This window comes from Lepidochelys olivacea (genome assembly GCF_965140295.1).
Source record: "Lepidochelys olivacea isolate rLepOli2 genome assembly, chromosome: 5".
Lineage (NCBI taxonomy): Eukaryota > Metazoa > Chordata > Testudines > Cheloniidae > Lepidochelys > Lepidochelys olivacea.
Window position 1 is genome coordinate 130057661 of NC_140415.1, and position 15997 is coordinate 130073657.

A 15997-nucleotide genomic window follows, 5' to 3' on the forward strand; every position below is an offset into this window, starting at 1 on the left:
CTGTAACCCCTAGGTCCTTTTCTGCAGAACTGCTGCCTAGCCACTCAGTCCCTCGTCTGTAGCAGTGCATTGGATTCTTCCATCCTAAGTGCAGGACTCTGCACTTGTCCTTGTTGAACCTCATCAGATTTCTTTTGGCCCAATCCTCTAATTTGTCTAGGGCCTTCTGTATCGTATCCCTTCCCTCCAGCTACCTGCCACCGTATCTACCACTCCTCCCAGTTTAGTGTCATCTGCAGATTTGCTGAGGGTGCAATCCACGCCATCCTCCAGATCATTAATGAAGATATTGAACAAAACCGGCCCTAGGACTGACCCTTGGGGCACTCCACTTGATACCGGCTGCTAACTAGACATGGAGCCATTGATCACTGTTAAGCATTACCTCATCACTGTCCCAAACTGACCAAAGGAAGGCGGGTGACTCACTTGAGAGTCCAACAGATCCTTTGTTGTTTCCTAGGCCAATGTCCTTTGTTCCTGTGATGCTGAGCTGGGTTTTTCCCATACATGCCCTGATGAGGTGTGAACTGCCCCTCTGCTTCTGGAGAGTTTTTGCCTGGGCTTGCTTTAAGCCATGAGGACACATTTTCAGCCTCATAACTATATAGATGAAATTACAACCTATAATATTACTATAACAATGATTATTATAACATTACCATAACAACAATGCTCCTACATCATGAGCCTTCCGAAGACACTCGACATGACAAACTTTGCATTAGACACCACACAATTCTGTTATAAGGATGAACATGGTGGTGCTGGGTGTTCCCCCGAGGTATAGAATGTCACAAGTATAAGTAAGCAAATTTAGAGTGAGGGTCACTTCATGCTATCCTTGTATTTTAGATTATAGTTGTAGGCGACCATGTGCAATTTCTCAGCTAAAATACTGTTTATTTACAAATTTAAATACCTATCTAGCATATTGAGGTGCTATATAGTAGTGTCCAAATAAGACTACGAAGGAAAACATGCTTTCTATATAAAGTATGCCTAAAATGGACTAAAATAGCATGTTAGATGTTCAGTCCTGTGAAATGGTGTAATACTTGGCTTGGAAAGTTAATTTGTAGGTAGTGAGAGGGAAGCTGTACCTGGCAAGCTAGGGGATCAGACTCATCAATTTCTGCGGATTTTTTGTTTTTTTAAAAAAAGTTCTAGCCCTTCTGCTTATGGAGATGAATATTCATATGCAAACCAGTGAAGTGTTGTCTTTGTCATCTGGAAGCAGACCCTCCAGTGCCTCTGCTGCTGCTCAAAGCTTTGCCAGGAAGCAAGAAAGTGAAATAACTAGACTCTGGTTCATGTCATTGCTGATAGGACACATTTGGGCCGCAATGAAACTGTGAAGAGTCACGTCAATTTCCTGCTGCTGCTGCTGTTCCGGAATGATGTGGGCAGAGATTCGGTGGAGGGGAAGAGGAGTTTCCAAAGAAGGAGGTTGGGGAAGGAATAGAATGGAGTCTTTTACTCATAATGTGTAGGTTCTTGGACCCTTGGTCACCTTTACTCTATCCTTCTCCCATCTTCTTTCTTCATCTAGAAGGCTTGGGGTGAGAGATAAAGTAAGGAGTCCTTGGAGCAGCCAGCACTCTTCTGGGTTCATAAGGAGGAAAGAGAAAGTTTCTTCTCCTTTCCAGCAGCCAGAAGTGAGTGCAGGTTCCGACTGATCATGTACTGTATGCTAGACAGGAGTTGATCTGTTCCATTTGTCATTCAAGATTCAAGATTCAATATTCAGTAAAGTTTCTAAGTTCAGCTAGTCATGTAAATTGAATCTGGGGTCTTCCATTCTCATGCATTATTCATCAAAAGATTCTGCAGGCCAAATGAGTGCAGTCAGTTACACTTGTGCAACATTGTCTTCAATAGGATTGCACAGCTGTAACTGACAAACTCACTAAACAGTTTTGTTGCTGCACAAGAAAAAGAATTTAGCTCACTCTTCTAGCTGTGAGAAAAGGAGTACTTGTGGCACCTTAGACACTAACAAATTAGCTGTGGCTCTGCCGGGTTAATGGGAGTAAAAGGTTGTATTAAAAAAGCAAAGAATCCCTGTCCCTAAAGTAAGCAGATGTAACTGAATATATACAAGGAGTAGATGGGCTCGAGTGAGTGAGTGCTCTTTTACCCAGTCACTCTTCAGAATAGAAAAGCACTTTGATTCCAGCGACTTCAATCTTTGTGCTGGAAGTACTGGTTTGAATGGTAACTGCTGGAAAAAATGTAGCTGAAATAATCTGTAATCTTAAATTATGCACCAAAAATTCATGGATGGAATTCTTAATTTCGTAACTTTTGAAGGCTGCTGTTGGAGGTAGTTGGTGAGAGTCCTGGGGGTAAAGAAAATACCTTCAAGTCTAATAGTCGTCGTTGCAAACTGCAGGAACTCTGCTCTGAAATGGGAATATATCCGAGAATACTAGGCAACTTTAGTGCTTGGGAGCAGGGGCCACGTGGACAGTTAGTTTACGGCAGGTTAGTGTGGAATAGACTTATGCCCCAGGTTGCAGTACACTAATTGGTTGTATAGAGGAGCCCTTATTTGTTTACTACTAATGCAACAAATACTTTGGCTGTTTATCTAAACTGAAATATTCAGTGGATGTTTCCTTGACACCATATTGTGTCTGTAACTTTCTTGAAGCAAAATTTGATGCAGCTGAATAAACTAGATGCTTTCCATCCTAGAGTGTGGAGAAAAACTGAATTTGTAGGGAGTTAGTTAAAATTCAGAGGTAAAGATGGTGGCACTACAGTCTTGAGGGGAGAGTACTAAAACTCTTACTCAGATGTTTACAGAGGGTAAATGAGTTTCTACAATGGAAAAACTAGCAGTTATCTTCTGAGTCTCTTATCTTCCTGAGAGCACTGAGGAAGATGAGTCTTGGAATAACAGATCTCCCATTCTCTCTGGAAAAGTCCATTTTGTCTTTGCAAATATCAAATATTTCTTCTTTCAGTCACCTCAGCCTTTGCAGTATTGGTAGGTGTGACGTTTTCCTGGTGTCATCTGGACCGGTGATCTGCTAGGTCACTCCAATCCTTGACTCTGGGAGCCAGCCTTACCCTGCTCTGCTGTGAGAACCCCACTCCTGGGCTGTTCACGCACAGCCTCTGGCATGTAAATTGCTCCTTGGATTGTGTAACCGAATGACACAAGCCAATATCTCCAGTCCCAGACCCAACTCTAGGAACCTCCGTTTTGTATGAGTTATGCCCACTGGACACCGCAAGCATGTATGAGTTCATCAATTTAACAAAGAAATTGATATGTACCAGGCTTGTTATCTTAAGGGGACTCTCTAACATGCTTCAGACCAAACGAACTGCTTCAGGTAGAATAAACAGATTTATTAACTACAAAGATAGATTTTAAGAGATTATAAGTCAAAGCATAAGTTGGATTTGGTCAAATTAAATAAAAGCAAAACACATTCTAAGCTGATCTTAACACTTTCAATGCCCTAACAAACTTAGATGCTTCTCCCCACGGGCTGGCTGGTTGCTCTTCAGCCAGGCTCTCCTGTTTGATCAGCACTTCAGTTGCTTGGTGGTGGTGTCTGTAGATGGAGTTGGAAGAGAGAAGAAGAGCATGGCAAATGTCTCTCCCTTTTATCATGTCCTTTCTTCCCTTTTGGCTTTGCCCTACCCCCCCCCCCCCAACCTCTTCAGAGTCAGATGAGCGTTACCTCATCACAGACCCAAACTGACCAAAGGAATGGGGGTGACTCACTCGAGAGTCCAACAGATCCTTTGTTGTTGCCTAGGCCAATGTCCTTTGTTCCTGTGAGGCTGGACTGGGTTTTTCCCATACATGCCCTGATGAGGTGTGAACTGCCGCTCTGCTCTTGGAGAGATTTTGCCTGGGCTTGCTTTAAGCTGTGAGGATCCATTTTCAGCCTCATAACTATATACATGAAATTATAACCTATAACATTACTGTAACAACAATTACTATAACATCACTATAATAACAATGCTCAGTGCATCATGAGCCTTCCAAAGACGCCCAACATGACAAACTTTGCATTGGATACCACACAATCATAAGGATGAACATGGGGGTGTAGGGTGTTCCCATGAGGTACAGAACATCACGGTTGGTAATTCAACTCTGTTTCATTTTAAATTATGGTTTGAGATAACTATTGAGTTAGGCTTAAAAGCACAGTTTGTTTGAAGAGAAGAAACTACAGGGAGTTTGAAAACCTTATGACAGTTAGCCTGAAGATTAAGGTGTTACTGGCTGGAATGGAAAAATTGTCTTGCCACACATTTCAAAATTCCCCTCAAATGGCTAAGATGTATTATTCTTGTGTAATGCTCACCATGTACTGAACTTATGTTGTCAATCAACTTTCTATTATAAATATGCTGAAAGCATAACAGAAATAAGAAAAGTAGTAACTTTTTACTCTTCCTGTCTTTACTTCACTTTTTATCTTTTCCTGTAACAGAAAATGTGTTTTACAATAGTGTCTGGAGGTTCCAACAGATTATACAGTGCCCGGTACAGTGGTGTCCCAAATAGCTCCAGACCTAAGTGCTTACAAACCAAATGGACAAGATGGGATGAAGGATCACCCCCATTTTATAGATGGGGTTTTGAAGCACAGATTAAGTGACTTGCCCAAGGTTACACAGCAAGTCTGTGGATTCAGGAATTAAACCTAGGTCTCTTGTATTCCAGTTCAGTGTCCTACTCTACAAGGACATGGCATATCATTCCTGTTTTGTCTTCAGTGTTAGTTTTTTCTTTCTCTGTCTTTATGTCCTTCTTCCTACATAGCTTTAGAGCTGCTCTATTTTCTGGATCATATCTATGGCCTGTGAAAGACTGCTTTGTGTGACTGGCCCCCCCAAAAAAGAAGTACTTTTTAGCTTGACTTAAAGGGTCAGTGGAGTATTCTCCCAGCATGAGATGAATCCTCTGGTCTAGGACTGCTGTAGCTCTTAAGTCACTCCCCGACCTGGCCCAGGGGTAAAGGGCTGGGCTAGAGGGCGGGGCATGGCCAGGGTATTCCAACACGTTGCTGGCCATGGGCACTGATAGAAAATATGGGATAGTCACTGTCCAGAGACAATGACCAGTTGAGAAATAATCTTCTGCAGGCCGCTCGAAGGGAGAGCGTGCATAGTTTCTTATCAAAATGTTTGATGCCTCCATCTTTCATATCAGACTTTCATTAATTAGTGCGTCACACCCTTGAAGCAAGACCCTCCGACTTCTTGAAGGGAGAAGGAACATTGTTTTCCTTCAACAACTTGGCAGCTGTGTAGGTGCAGTTCTGTCACTCTCCTTGTTCCTGAGATTTCTAGCTGCTGGGCGGAGTGGCAGTTTCTCTGATAGGATTTTTCCTGCAGCTTCAGTTTGAGTCTTTCACTCCAGCTCTTGCCTTTGCTATTGCCCCTAGATTTGCAGTCTGTTTTACTTTTGCTTACACGTTTCTGAATAGCAGCAGTTTTTTTGCTTCTGCAGCTTGACAAACCAGCAGGAGCCGGGGCACCAGCTCTGTGTGCAGACTTGGGAGGGTTACAGTTCCTCAATTCACAGTTCACATTTGAAAACTTCTTTGCAACCATAAGTGTTAGAAACTTCATTTTTAAAATGAAAACTTAGATTCTACAGAAGAAGCTTATTTAGTTTATCCGAGAGACATTTAGGAGATGACTTGACTACAGATTGCAAGTACCTACATGGGTAGAAGACTTGATAGAGGGCTCTTTAATTTATCAGACAGACATAAGATTCAGTTGCTGGAAGCTGAAGCAAAGAAAACTTAAACTAAAATAAGGTAATGAATCATTGGAGCAATTTACCTAGGGATGTGGTAGCTTCTGTTACTTGAAGTCTTTAAATCCAGATGAAATCTCTCTCCAAAAGATGTGCCCTAGCTCAACAAGAAGTGATGGATTGGATGCAGGAGCCATTTAGTGAAATTCTATGGCCTGCGTTGCGCACAAGGTCAGACCATCTGATCATCCCTTTGCTTTTCACGGACTCGGATTTAAAAGGCTTGAAGATCAGGCTGAAGTCTCCTTGTCTTGGAAATATCTTGACTATCGTAGCTTCCTTAATAGTATGCTCCTAAGAAACAGTACCAAGATTTTTCAGAAGTCTAGGATTTTGGGAATCTGTCTTGAAAGGGACCTGATGCTCAGATGTTAAGTAATCTGAAAAATCAGGCCATTTGCAGTGTTTCAGGTTGGACAACCTAAAAGTGAGGCATGCAAAATCACTTTTGAAATTATTGACCGCAAGATGTAAGTGCATGTTTCTACTAATTTGATTTGGCTCTATCAGGTGAAATTACAAAAATGTATATGTTGGGGACTTGATTGCAGAGATCAGGGAATGATTGAATGGCTGTGTGTTCGTATATTACTGGCAAATCTGAGTCTTTTGAATTCAACAATTTCACGTTTTTATTGATAATAAGTGTTTGAAAAAAACATTTTAAAATTATTTCTTTTCAGGGATGCAGTCTAATATTAGTCTCACAGTACCTATGTCCCCTTCTGAATGAAAGAGATTGGCTTTACTTGTATGCTTTATGCTTATCCCCTGATTAGGGCTCTTACAAACTCATTCTTTACCATCAATAGTATAAGTTACATGCCCCGTATTGCAAAAAGACATTTAAAATATACTGGATAGAACCCAGAAAACAAGCCATGTCTTATTGGACGGTGAGATAAATATGGAAAACTTTGCATTTAAATCGGAAAAGGCATTGTTTGCAGTGTTATTGTTTAAACTAAAATAAAATAGTCCATATCACATTATATACAAATTCCTGCTGTTTTGCCCACATAAGTTGAATGAAGGAACTGATGTTCCATCTAGAGAACCACCAACAGATGGTATCCAACCTGGCCTATACCGATTATGGATAACTAGTGATCCTAATGGAGAACATATGAGTTCTGACAGGGCTTAAGTACATAAGTATATAAGTGAGCGTCAGTTTAGAAAGTTCTTCTATTTTTTTTATAGGTTTTTTGTTTTCAGTATGTTTATTTTCAACTTTGAGGGCTTTGTTTCATTTTTGGGAGATGAATCAGTCTTATTCTGGGTAACTACCTCATTATAGACTTGATTGCCTATTTAGGATTTATGTCTTTCTCGGTGTGAAATTACAATTGTTTTAGGTCCTGAAGCAAGGGTATAATCAGGACTCTGATAATTACTAATTTACTTACTGATCCTTTTATCTGTTTCTTTCTTATTAGATCCTGGATTTGAGCATTTTAAGATAGCAGAAAAATCCCATGGGAATTGGATCAAGCTCTATCTAGAGGGAAATAATTCAGAAGTCCTCTTAAACCTTGGCAAAAAGGTCCTTAAGCAATATTTAGAGGCTCTGAAGATCTTGAGTTCTTCACTAAGCAAGCAAGTGGCACAATACGACATGTATTCAATGACGGTGGGGACTGTGATAGTCCTGGAGGTATGAATTGATAAGTTTAGGAAGGAGGTTATATGATGGCATTGCCTGTGCTAGGGGAGAATGACCCAGGAGGTCCCGTCCCAATTTATATTCTTGTGAATTCACATCTCATTATAAAGCGGCTAAGAGCAGAAACGTTCAATTTGCTCTTTTGATTACATAGTATGGTTTTAGTAATGAGTAATGCTGGAAATTGGTAACTGTTTCAGTGTTAACTCTTTTCTATTGAAAGATGAAGTATGACTTTTCAACACACCAAAATTATTTTCTGGGATAAGTGTTAGGAAGCTTTTGGTATAATCTCTTTGGTTTACGCTTTCTGTACTTTGATATTTACAAAAAGAAAAGGAGGACTTGTGACACCTCAGAGACTAACAAATTTATTTGAGCATAAGCTTTCGTGAGCTACAGCCGATGAAGTGAGCTGTAGCTCACGAAAGCTTATGCTCAAATAAATTTGTTAGTCTCTGAGGTGCCACAAGTCCTCCTTTTCTCTTTGCAAATATAGACTAACACGGCTGCTGCTCTGAAACCTTTGATATTTACAGTGTGTAGATGTGCTCCAACTTTAACTGCTCTTGTATCCACTAGCCTATATTGCTTCATGAACAGAGCTTCTCTATATAAAAAGTATAGAGCAGCTATGACAACGTTCTCTTTGTGCCTAATGATGATGTAAAATTCACATTTCAGCAGTCCGGGTTAAATTCTCAGATATAGGAACATTTATTCTTCGTGCTTAAAGGTATAATCCTGGGAAAGGAGTGCTTCCTGCAGGGAGCTCAGTGCCCTCAACTCTTGCTTAAGATCTTCTGTAGGAGCTGAGAGTACTCAGCACCTCACAGGACCGGGCCCTAAAAATAGCAAATACCATCTTTGGTATGAAGCCTGGAACAGGCTATTTGTAGGTGTTGGTTTTTTTTTTTTTTTTTAAATGTGGATAATTATTAGGGCTATTGATTGATCGCAGTTAACTCACGCGATTAACTCAAAATTAATTGTGATTAAAAAAATTTATTGCCGTTTTAATCACATTGTTAAACAATAGAATACCAATTGAAATTTATTACATATTTTTGGATGTTTTTCTACATTTTAAAATATACTGATTCAGTAACACAGAATACACAGTGTTCAGTGCTCACTTTATACTATTTTTATTACAAATATTTGCACTGTAAAAATGATAAATGTAGATTTTTTTTTTTGTTACATAGCTGCATTAAAAACTCTGTAAAACATCAGAGCCTACAAGTCTTCCTTCTTGTTCAGCCAATCGCTAAGACAAACAAGTTTGTTTAGATTTATGGGAGATAATGCTGCCCGCTTCTTATTTACGTCTCCTGAAAGTGAGAACAGGTATTCTTATGGCAGTTTTGTAGCCGGCATTGCAAGGTATTTACATGCCAGATATTCTAAACAGTCATATGCCCCTTCATGCTTCAGCCACCATTCCAATGGACATGCTTCCATGTTGATGATCTCATTTAAAAATATGTGTTAATTAAATTTGTGACTGAACTCCTTGGGGGAGAATTGTATGTCTCCTGCTCTTTTACCTGCATTCTGCCATATATTTCATGTTATAGCAGTCTCAGATGACCCAGCACATTGTTCATTTTAAGAATGCTTTCACTGCAGATTTGACAAAACGCAAAGAAGGTACCAATGTGAGATTTCTAAAGATAGTTACAGCACATGACCCAAGATTTAAGAATCTGTAGTGCCTTCCAAAATCTGAGAGGGACAAGGTGTGGAGCATGCTTTCAGAGGTCTTAAAAGAGGAACACTCTGATGCGGAAACTACAGAATCTGAACCACCAAAAAAGAAAATGAACCTTCTGCCGGTGGCCTCTGACTGAGACGATGAAAATGAACATGTGTCGGTCCACTGCTGGAGATTATCGAGCAGAACCCAACATCAGCATGGATGCATGTCCTCTGGAATGGTGGTCAAAGCAAGAAGGGCTATATGAATCTTCAGTGCATTTGGCACGTAAATATCTTGCGACTCCGGCTACAACAGTGCCCTGTGAATGCCTGTTCTTACTTTTAGGTGACATTGTCAACGAGAAGCGGGCAGCGTTGTCTCCTGCAAATGTAAACAAACTTATTTGAGTGATTGGCTGAACAGGAAGTAGGACTGAGTGGGCTTGTAAGCTCTAAAGTTTTACATTTTCTATTTGAGTGCAGTTATTGTACATGATTCTGCATTTGTAAGTTAAACTTTCTTGATAAAGGGATTGCACTACATTACTTGTGTTCGGTGAATTGAGAAATACTATTTTTTTTACAGTGCAAATATTTGTAATAAAAAATAAATATAAAGTGAGCCCTGTGTGCTTTGTATTCTGTGTTGTAATTGAAATCAATATATTTGAAAATGTAGAAAACATCCAAAATATTTAAATAGTATTCTACTATTGCTTAACAGCACAATTAATCTTTTTAATTGCGTAACAGCCCTACTTTCTAGGATTAAAAAAAATTCCATCATGTCGGATCACATTGATGACTTATGTGGTGTCACAGTGTTAAAACCTGAAGACTCACAGAACAGATCTCTGCTACTTGAGCTAATGGAATAACTGGTGGTAGTGGTATTGGGTTAGCCACTATAGGGAGATGAGGCAACATTTGGGTTTCACAGCATTCCTTTGTCAGCCGACTATTTGTTGACAGAGGAATGTTGAGGCTCAGGAAATACTAGATTTTTATGGCAGGTTCTGCAGTGACACATAATCCAATGTTTATACAGACCCTTGTGCCCCTGGCCTGCCCTGCCCCTTCCAGCTTGTGCTTGTCCGTATCCCTCCTCAGCACTTCATGCATCTGTATTAGTCAAGTGGCTTCCTCTTCCATTGCCAGTGTGGCAGTACTGGGGAGTATTGAGAGCACAGCATAGAGTCTCTGTGCTTTTAGTTCTTGTGATTGGTGCTACAACAGTCCCTGACTGTTGAGAGGACCAATTGCAGAGATAGTCCTGCTCAGCCCCTGCAGTCCTGAGATGAAGTTTCTGCACTGTTCATCTGTGGGGTAGCACATGCTTTGTGTGGTAAGCATGTAGGATCTGTGAGGGGTTGGAGCATGCTCAGTACAGATGAAATCTTCAGAGAACATCTTTGTGGGGGAGGGATAGCTCGGTGGTTTGAGCATTGGCTTGCTAAACCTAGGATTGAGTTCAATCCTTGAAGGGGTCATTTAGGGATCTGGGGCAAAAATTAGGGATTGGTCCTGCTTTGAATAGGGGGTTGGACTAGATGACCTCCTGAAGTCCCTTCCAACCCTGAGATTCTATGAGATTCTAACATAGCTGTCGTACTCTACTAAATGAGCATGTGTGAACTGAAGTTTTGGGGCTCAGAACATGTCCAAATATGGATGAATTTTCACAAAGATGGTAAAAAACACATCCTTGTCACTGTGGGACCCTTGCCAAATTTCAGGTCTCTGATCCAAAATATCAGAGGCACTAGAGCTTCTCAACAAAATGGTTACGAATTTTTTAACATGGGCAAAATATCAATATGAGAAACAGCTGTGATTTTGCTGAGACTTTAAAAAAAGAAAATTCATCCTGAGCCAAACAGCAAACATGGAAAATTTAAGCCTAAACCATTAGTTTGGTGGGGTTATAAGAAACTGAAAATAGGGCATTAGAATGGAAAGGGCTGGGTAAAACAAGGTCTTAGAATGAAAAACATCAGGCAAGTAGTTGATTGTGTGATTAACTACATAGGCACTGCTACCTGAGCCACTTTATAATAACCTGTCCTTTGTAAATCTCTTCCTCTCTAACTATAGAGGAGAAAATGGAGGCTCACTGTGGCTTTACGGGTTTGGGTCAATTTCTGCAGGTATCTTAGTTCTTTTGCCCTTAATGTCCATAATGGCAGTTTTAGGTCATAACTAGATGAGTGATATATTTTCAAAGCATTTTCAAGATTAGGATACCTTTGCTTGGCAAACAAACAGATAAGTGTTCTTGCATTAGAATAAACCCCAAATAGGAACAGCATCAAAGAAAATGAATTCCAGTCTACAAATATGAAGGCTTATAGAGTATAAAGATCCACATCTATTGATAGGCAAAAATAATTGTGACCAATAACATCATAGCACTTACTTCTAGTACCATAGGTATGTGTTGGCTGGGAAGTTGATCATAGTTTGTCTAGGTTAGTTAAGACCTAAACTTAATGCATTTTCTTTATTGTGGAATACATAAGCGATGACTTCCAACATTCTTGAAACCTTAACACTGACCCTGAGACACTAAAGACCATAAAAACTGACCAGTTCATACAGGCTGCTGGAGACAGCTATAGCTGCTATGGAAAAGGGAAAGGGAGCATCTCCCTCTGTGGGAAGCAGAGGAAGGGTAGCATTCCTGTCTAGGATAAACAATGACTACTGAGGACCCTGCTGATCAGCTGGTCTGTCCTCTTGTGTCCCACTCATTCCTCCTGCAGGGTCCTGCCTGCTTCTTTAGCTTTGGACTCAGCATTGAGATGGCTGTGTGGTTTGGGAAGAGAGGCTGTGGGGAGAGAACCTGACACAGAGAACTCAGGGTGACTTCATGCAAAGTATAGTGGGGAAAGAGAAGACTGGCAGCCTGCTGTAAGGAGATGTGGGTCTTCAGTTTCTCATTGGAGGGTAGAGGGTGCTGCTTTTATGTCTGTTTGCACATTTTACTACATTATGTGATAAAAGCTGACTATTGGCAATGATTCATGAAAATGCAGGTGGCACAATGGTATAGTGTGCGCTTACTTTTAACCTTGAGACTTATTTTAAATGTTGCCTTAAAATTCAATTGTTTGATCTCATCCTTGTCCAAATTCCATTTGTGCACATTGCAAACCACTGTGGAACTTGGCCTGATTTCCTGTTTCTGCTTAGAGGTGGCATGTTGGAATAGCGGAAGTTATACTGGTTAGCATTCAGGTTCATTGACCTCAGATGGAGTTTTGTCTACATCTATCTGGATAGGGCTGAACCCTTCAGAAAGACACCCCCCCCCCCCCAACATTGTTGGTCTTGCTCACAGATAGATCAAAAAGGTCTGTAATCTCTAATCAGACTTTCCAAGTGGATATCCGTCTGCATTAATTCTTGCTGCAAACCTCATAATATTCAAGCGTCTTCAGACATATGAAGTCATGCTACAAGGTCCCTTTTCACCTCTATGGCATTTTTCAAAAACGAGCCCATTATTTAAATATGTAAAGCTGCTACTTGGTCTTCTGTACATACGTTCGCTAACCACTATGCAATAACTCATGACTCTGCTGCTGATACTATGTTCAGCTCAGGTGTACTTTCTTCTATAGTGGACTTGACTCTAAAGTCCACTCCTCCTTAAAGGAAAACTGCTCAGTAGTCACCTAGAATGGGGCACTGATAAAAAATCTCTTCAAAAAAGAAGAAATGGTTACTCACCCTGTGCAGTAACTATATAGTTCTTCGAGAACTGTGTCCCTATGGGTGCTCCACTGCCCACCCATCTTCCCCTCTGCTTTGGAGTTCTCTGTTCTACAGCTCCACAGTAGAGAAGGAACTGAGGGTGGGTTCACCTGCACAGCACTATATAATAATGATTTGGGGCACGAGGTGACTAGTACATGTGCATGGGCTGAACGGACACTGCTATGAGAAATCTCCATTCAAAGGCACAGGGGTAGGGTGACCAGGTGTCCGGTTTTGGACTGGAACACTTGGTCAAAAAGGGATCCAGGCAGCTCTGGTCAGCACTTCTGACAGGGCCATTGACTGTCTGTTTGGAGAGCCACTGCCCTATGGGACTGGTAGGCTCCCTGCTAGCTGCGGCATTGTGTGGCTCCCGGGTTGGGAAGCAGCTGGCATGTCTGGCCCTAGCTTTAGGGGCAGCCAGGGGGGTCCGTGTGCTCCCCCCCCCCCCGCAGGCGCATCTCATTGGCTGGGTCAGGGCAGGGGAGGAACTAGCGCGAGCATGACTCGAGAGCGTTCCGCAAGTGGTGGCTGAGGGGTCGTGTGGTGGGCGCCTCTCCTGCTGCTGCCCGGCCCTCTTCTCCTCACACTCCTTGTGTGGCTGGGTTTGAGCTGCGGTGCATGCCCTGCCTCTGACCGCGGTTTGTCTGTCGTATCCCCGTCTCCGAGTGCTGGGAATGAGGCTGCACCCCCATTCACCCATCATTGCATCCCTCCCTGTCCCAACCCTCTTGCAGCCTCATCACTGCATTCTTCCTTGCCCCAACCCCTCTGCATCCCCAGTCACTGCATCCCTTCCCCGTCCCGTCCTGTCCTGTCTGCCACACCTACCCATCCCAGCTCTGTACCCCTTACAGCACTCTCCCACCCATCCTCTCCACCTCCCAGAGCTGCCACCCCAACAGCCCTGCACTCCGGTCACCTCTACACCCTTGTGCCCCCGACATCCTCATGCACCTGTAGCGTTCTGCATCCCCATCCACCCCACATCCCCTCTTCTCTCCGTCACCCTGACCCTGCTCTCATCCTTGGCCTCTTTCCCTCCACAGTGTCTCTCCTCCACACACACACACACGCACACCCATCTTTTCCCCTCCAGCCCACCCTCCTCCTTCCCGGCTGGGTGATTTAGGCAGCCCCTGGAAAAGTGTATGAAGAAGTGTCTCTGTGTAGGCAAGTGTATGCATGCATGCGTTGTATGTGTGTAAGAGAATGTGGGTCTTTATGTAGAGAGTTATGTGTATTACCGCATGTTTGTATACGTGTGTGAATACAATTTGCAGCCTAACTTCTTTGACTTTTATTCCTTTTGCTGGCTTGCGCGCAAAAAAATTGATGACATAAAATATGTGTATTCATTTCATAACAAGTTTTTAAAAGACAGGGGAACTCTACAAGAAATGTATTATTTCTTAAAAAGTGAAGTTGTCGACTAGTAATTGCAGAAGAGCCAATGTATCCTACATTTATCCCCACCTTTGCTGAGCTACATTATAAACTCTTTGTTGCAGACTCTCTCTTTTTATGTGTATATTCAGCACCTACCACCCTGGAGCCCTGATCTTAGTTGGGGTGTCTAGGCATTAAACAATAATTGTAATATTAAATAATGTGGAATTATATGTGTTAGTGCATGCTAGATGTGTACGCATGAATACACGTGTATCTGCATGTAGGGGTGGGAGTCCGTTTCCACCAATTTATTTATATAGTTATCTGGAGAGGTGTGCATTTCTGTGGTGGTGCTCCATGGCTTTGTATTTGGGCTTCAGGGGTGGGCCTTTAATGGACCCATTGCAGCTGTGTTAATGTGTGGTTCTAATTCCACACACACACTAACAATAACTTTAGTGAAGAAAAAACGTGGAGCTGGTTACGAAAAATGGGAAGAGGGCAGAGAGAGAATAATGAAAACCTTTGTGAAATTTCATTTTTTAAAAAAATTACCCTTTTTGATTATTTTGCTATCAGCTCTAACGTCCTGTAACAAATAAAACATGAACTTAGCATAATACAGCTGTCAAAACAATAATATGCCTGTTGGGGCCTTGCAGTGAATATGAGCATGAGAGAGGGCGGGGAAGAGCAAGCGACAGAGGGACAGGGGATGGAGTGGGCGGGGAAGTGAGGCCTCAGGAAGGTGGGGGAAGGGCAAGGCCTTGGAAGGGGTGGGGCGGGGGAAGGGTGTTCGGTTTTCTGGAATTAGAAAGTTGGCAACCCTACAGAGGGGGCGCAAGTGCACCTGGAGTGGTGCTCCCATAGGGGGACACATCTCAAACTGCAGTTACTACATAGCGTGAGTAATCATTTCTTCATACTTCAAACCATATTCTGCAAGCCCTCCTTGTGCAGGGATGCCATTGAAATCAGTGGGAGTTTTGTATACGGAGGGCTTGCAAGATTTCTGTGCAACAGTTGGTATATCTGGTTTAAAAACACTAAAATATGTAAGTGTATTCTTCAGTTACAGTTGGCATAAAACTGCCCAGTCTGGCATGTACCTTCCATCACGCACAACCTTGTTGCAAAATATATTTACTAGCAATTTAGTATGGAAAACAACTGTTTTCCTTTGAATGTTTGTTGAATACTCTAATTGTAGTTTTGAATCTGTCTAGTGACCCTCCCAATATTTTTGCTTTCTTTTCTAGGTTCTACTTCTGCTTTTGCTCAGCATGTCAAAAGCACTGAGCAGCAGGGCTGAATTTGAAGTGCCACTCTCACCTCCGCTGTTTTCTCTGCTGTTTTACTTGATGTGCCTGATGCTCTGTGCAGTTCATGTAATTGTATGCACATCAGCAGAAAGCTTGTGCTATTTCTGCAGTATATCATGGTTAACGGCAGTTGGAGTGATGATGCTGATTTCTGCACTTATGTGTGTAATTTTATCCGCCTTTGGAAAGATGATTGAGAATCCCAAACTTCCAGCTAAGGTGAGACCACTCCTTAAGAAATATAGTTGAAGCCTTTTGCTGTTTATGACGTGTTCTTGAGCCAAGTCTTATCTGAAGTTCCTGTTGTATGCTAAAGGTATAGTATAATCTGAAGATAGTGAAATTGAAATG

The 15997-nt window shown here is 41.9% G+C and overlaps 1 protein-coding gene across 6 annotated transcripts in view; it reads left to right on the top strand.

Moving 5' to 3' along the window:
- Positions 1-15997, top strand: part of PIGG (phosphatidylinositol glycan anchor biosynthesis class G (EMM blood group)) — a 164241-nt gene that overhangs the window by 45997 nt on the left and 102247 nt on the right. For all 6 annotated transcript variants that reach the window (XR_014711656.1, XM_084628287.1, XM_084628290.1 and 3 more), the window contains 2 exons: positions 7246-7463; positions 15584-15865. Coding sequence is in view for 5 of the 6 variants with exons in the window: in XM_084628287.1 (XP_084484413.1) it covers positions 7246-7463; positions 15584-15865 (500 nt within the window). In the remaining variant the exon portion in view is untranslated. The remainder of the gene's footprint in view (positions 1-7245; positions 7464-15583; positions 15866-15997) is intronic.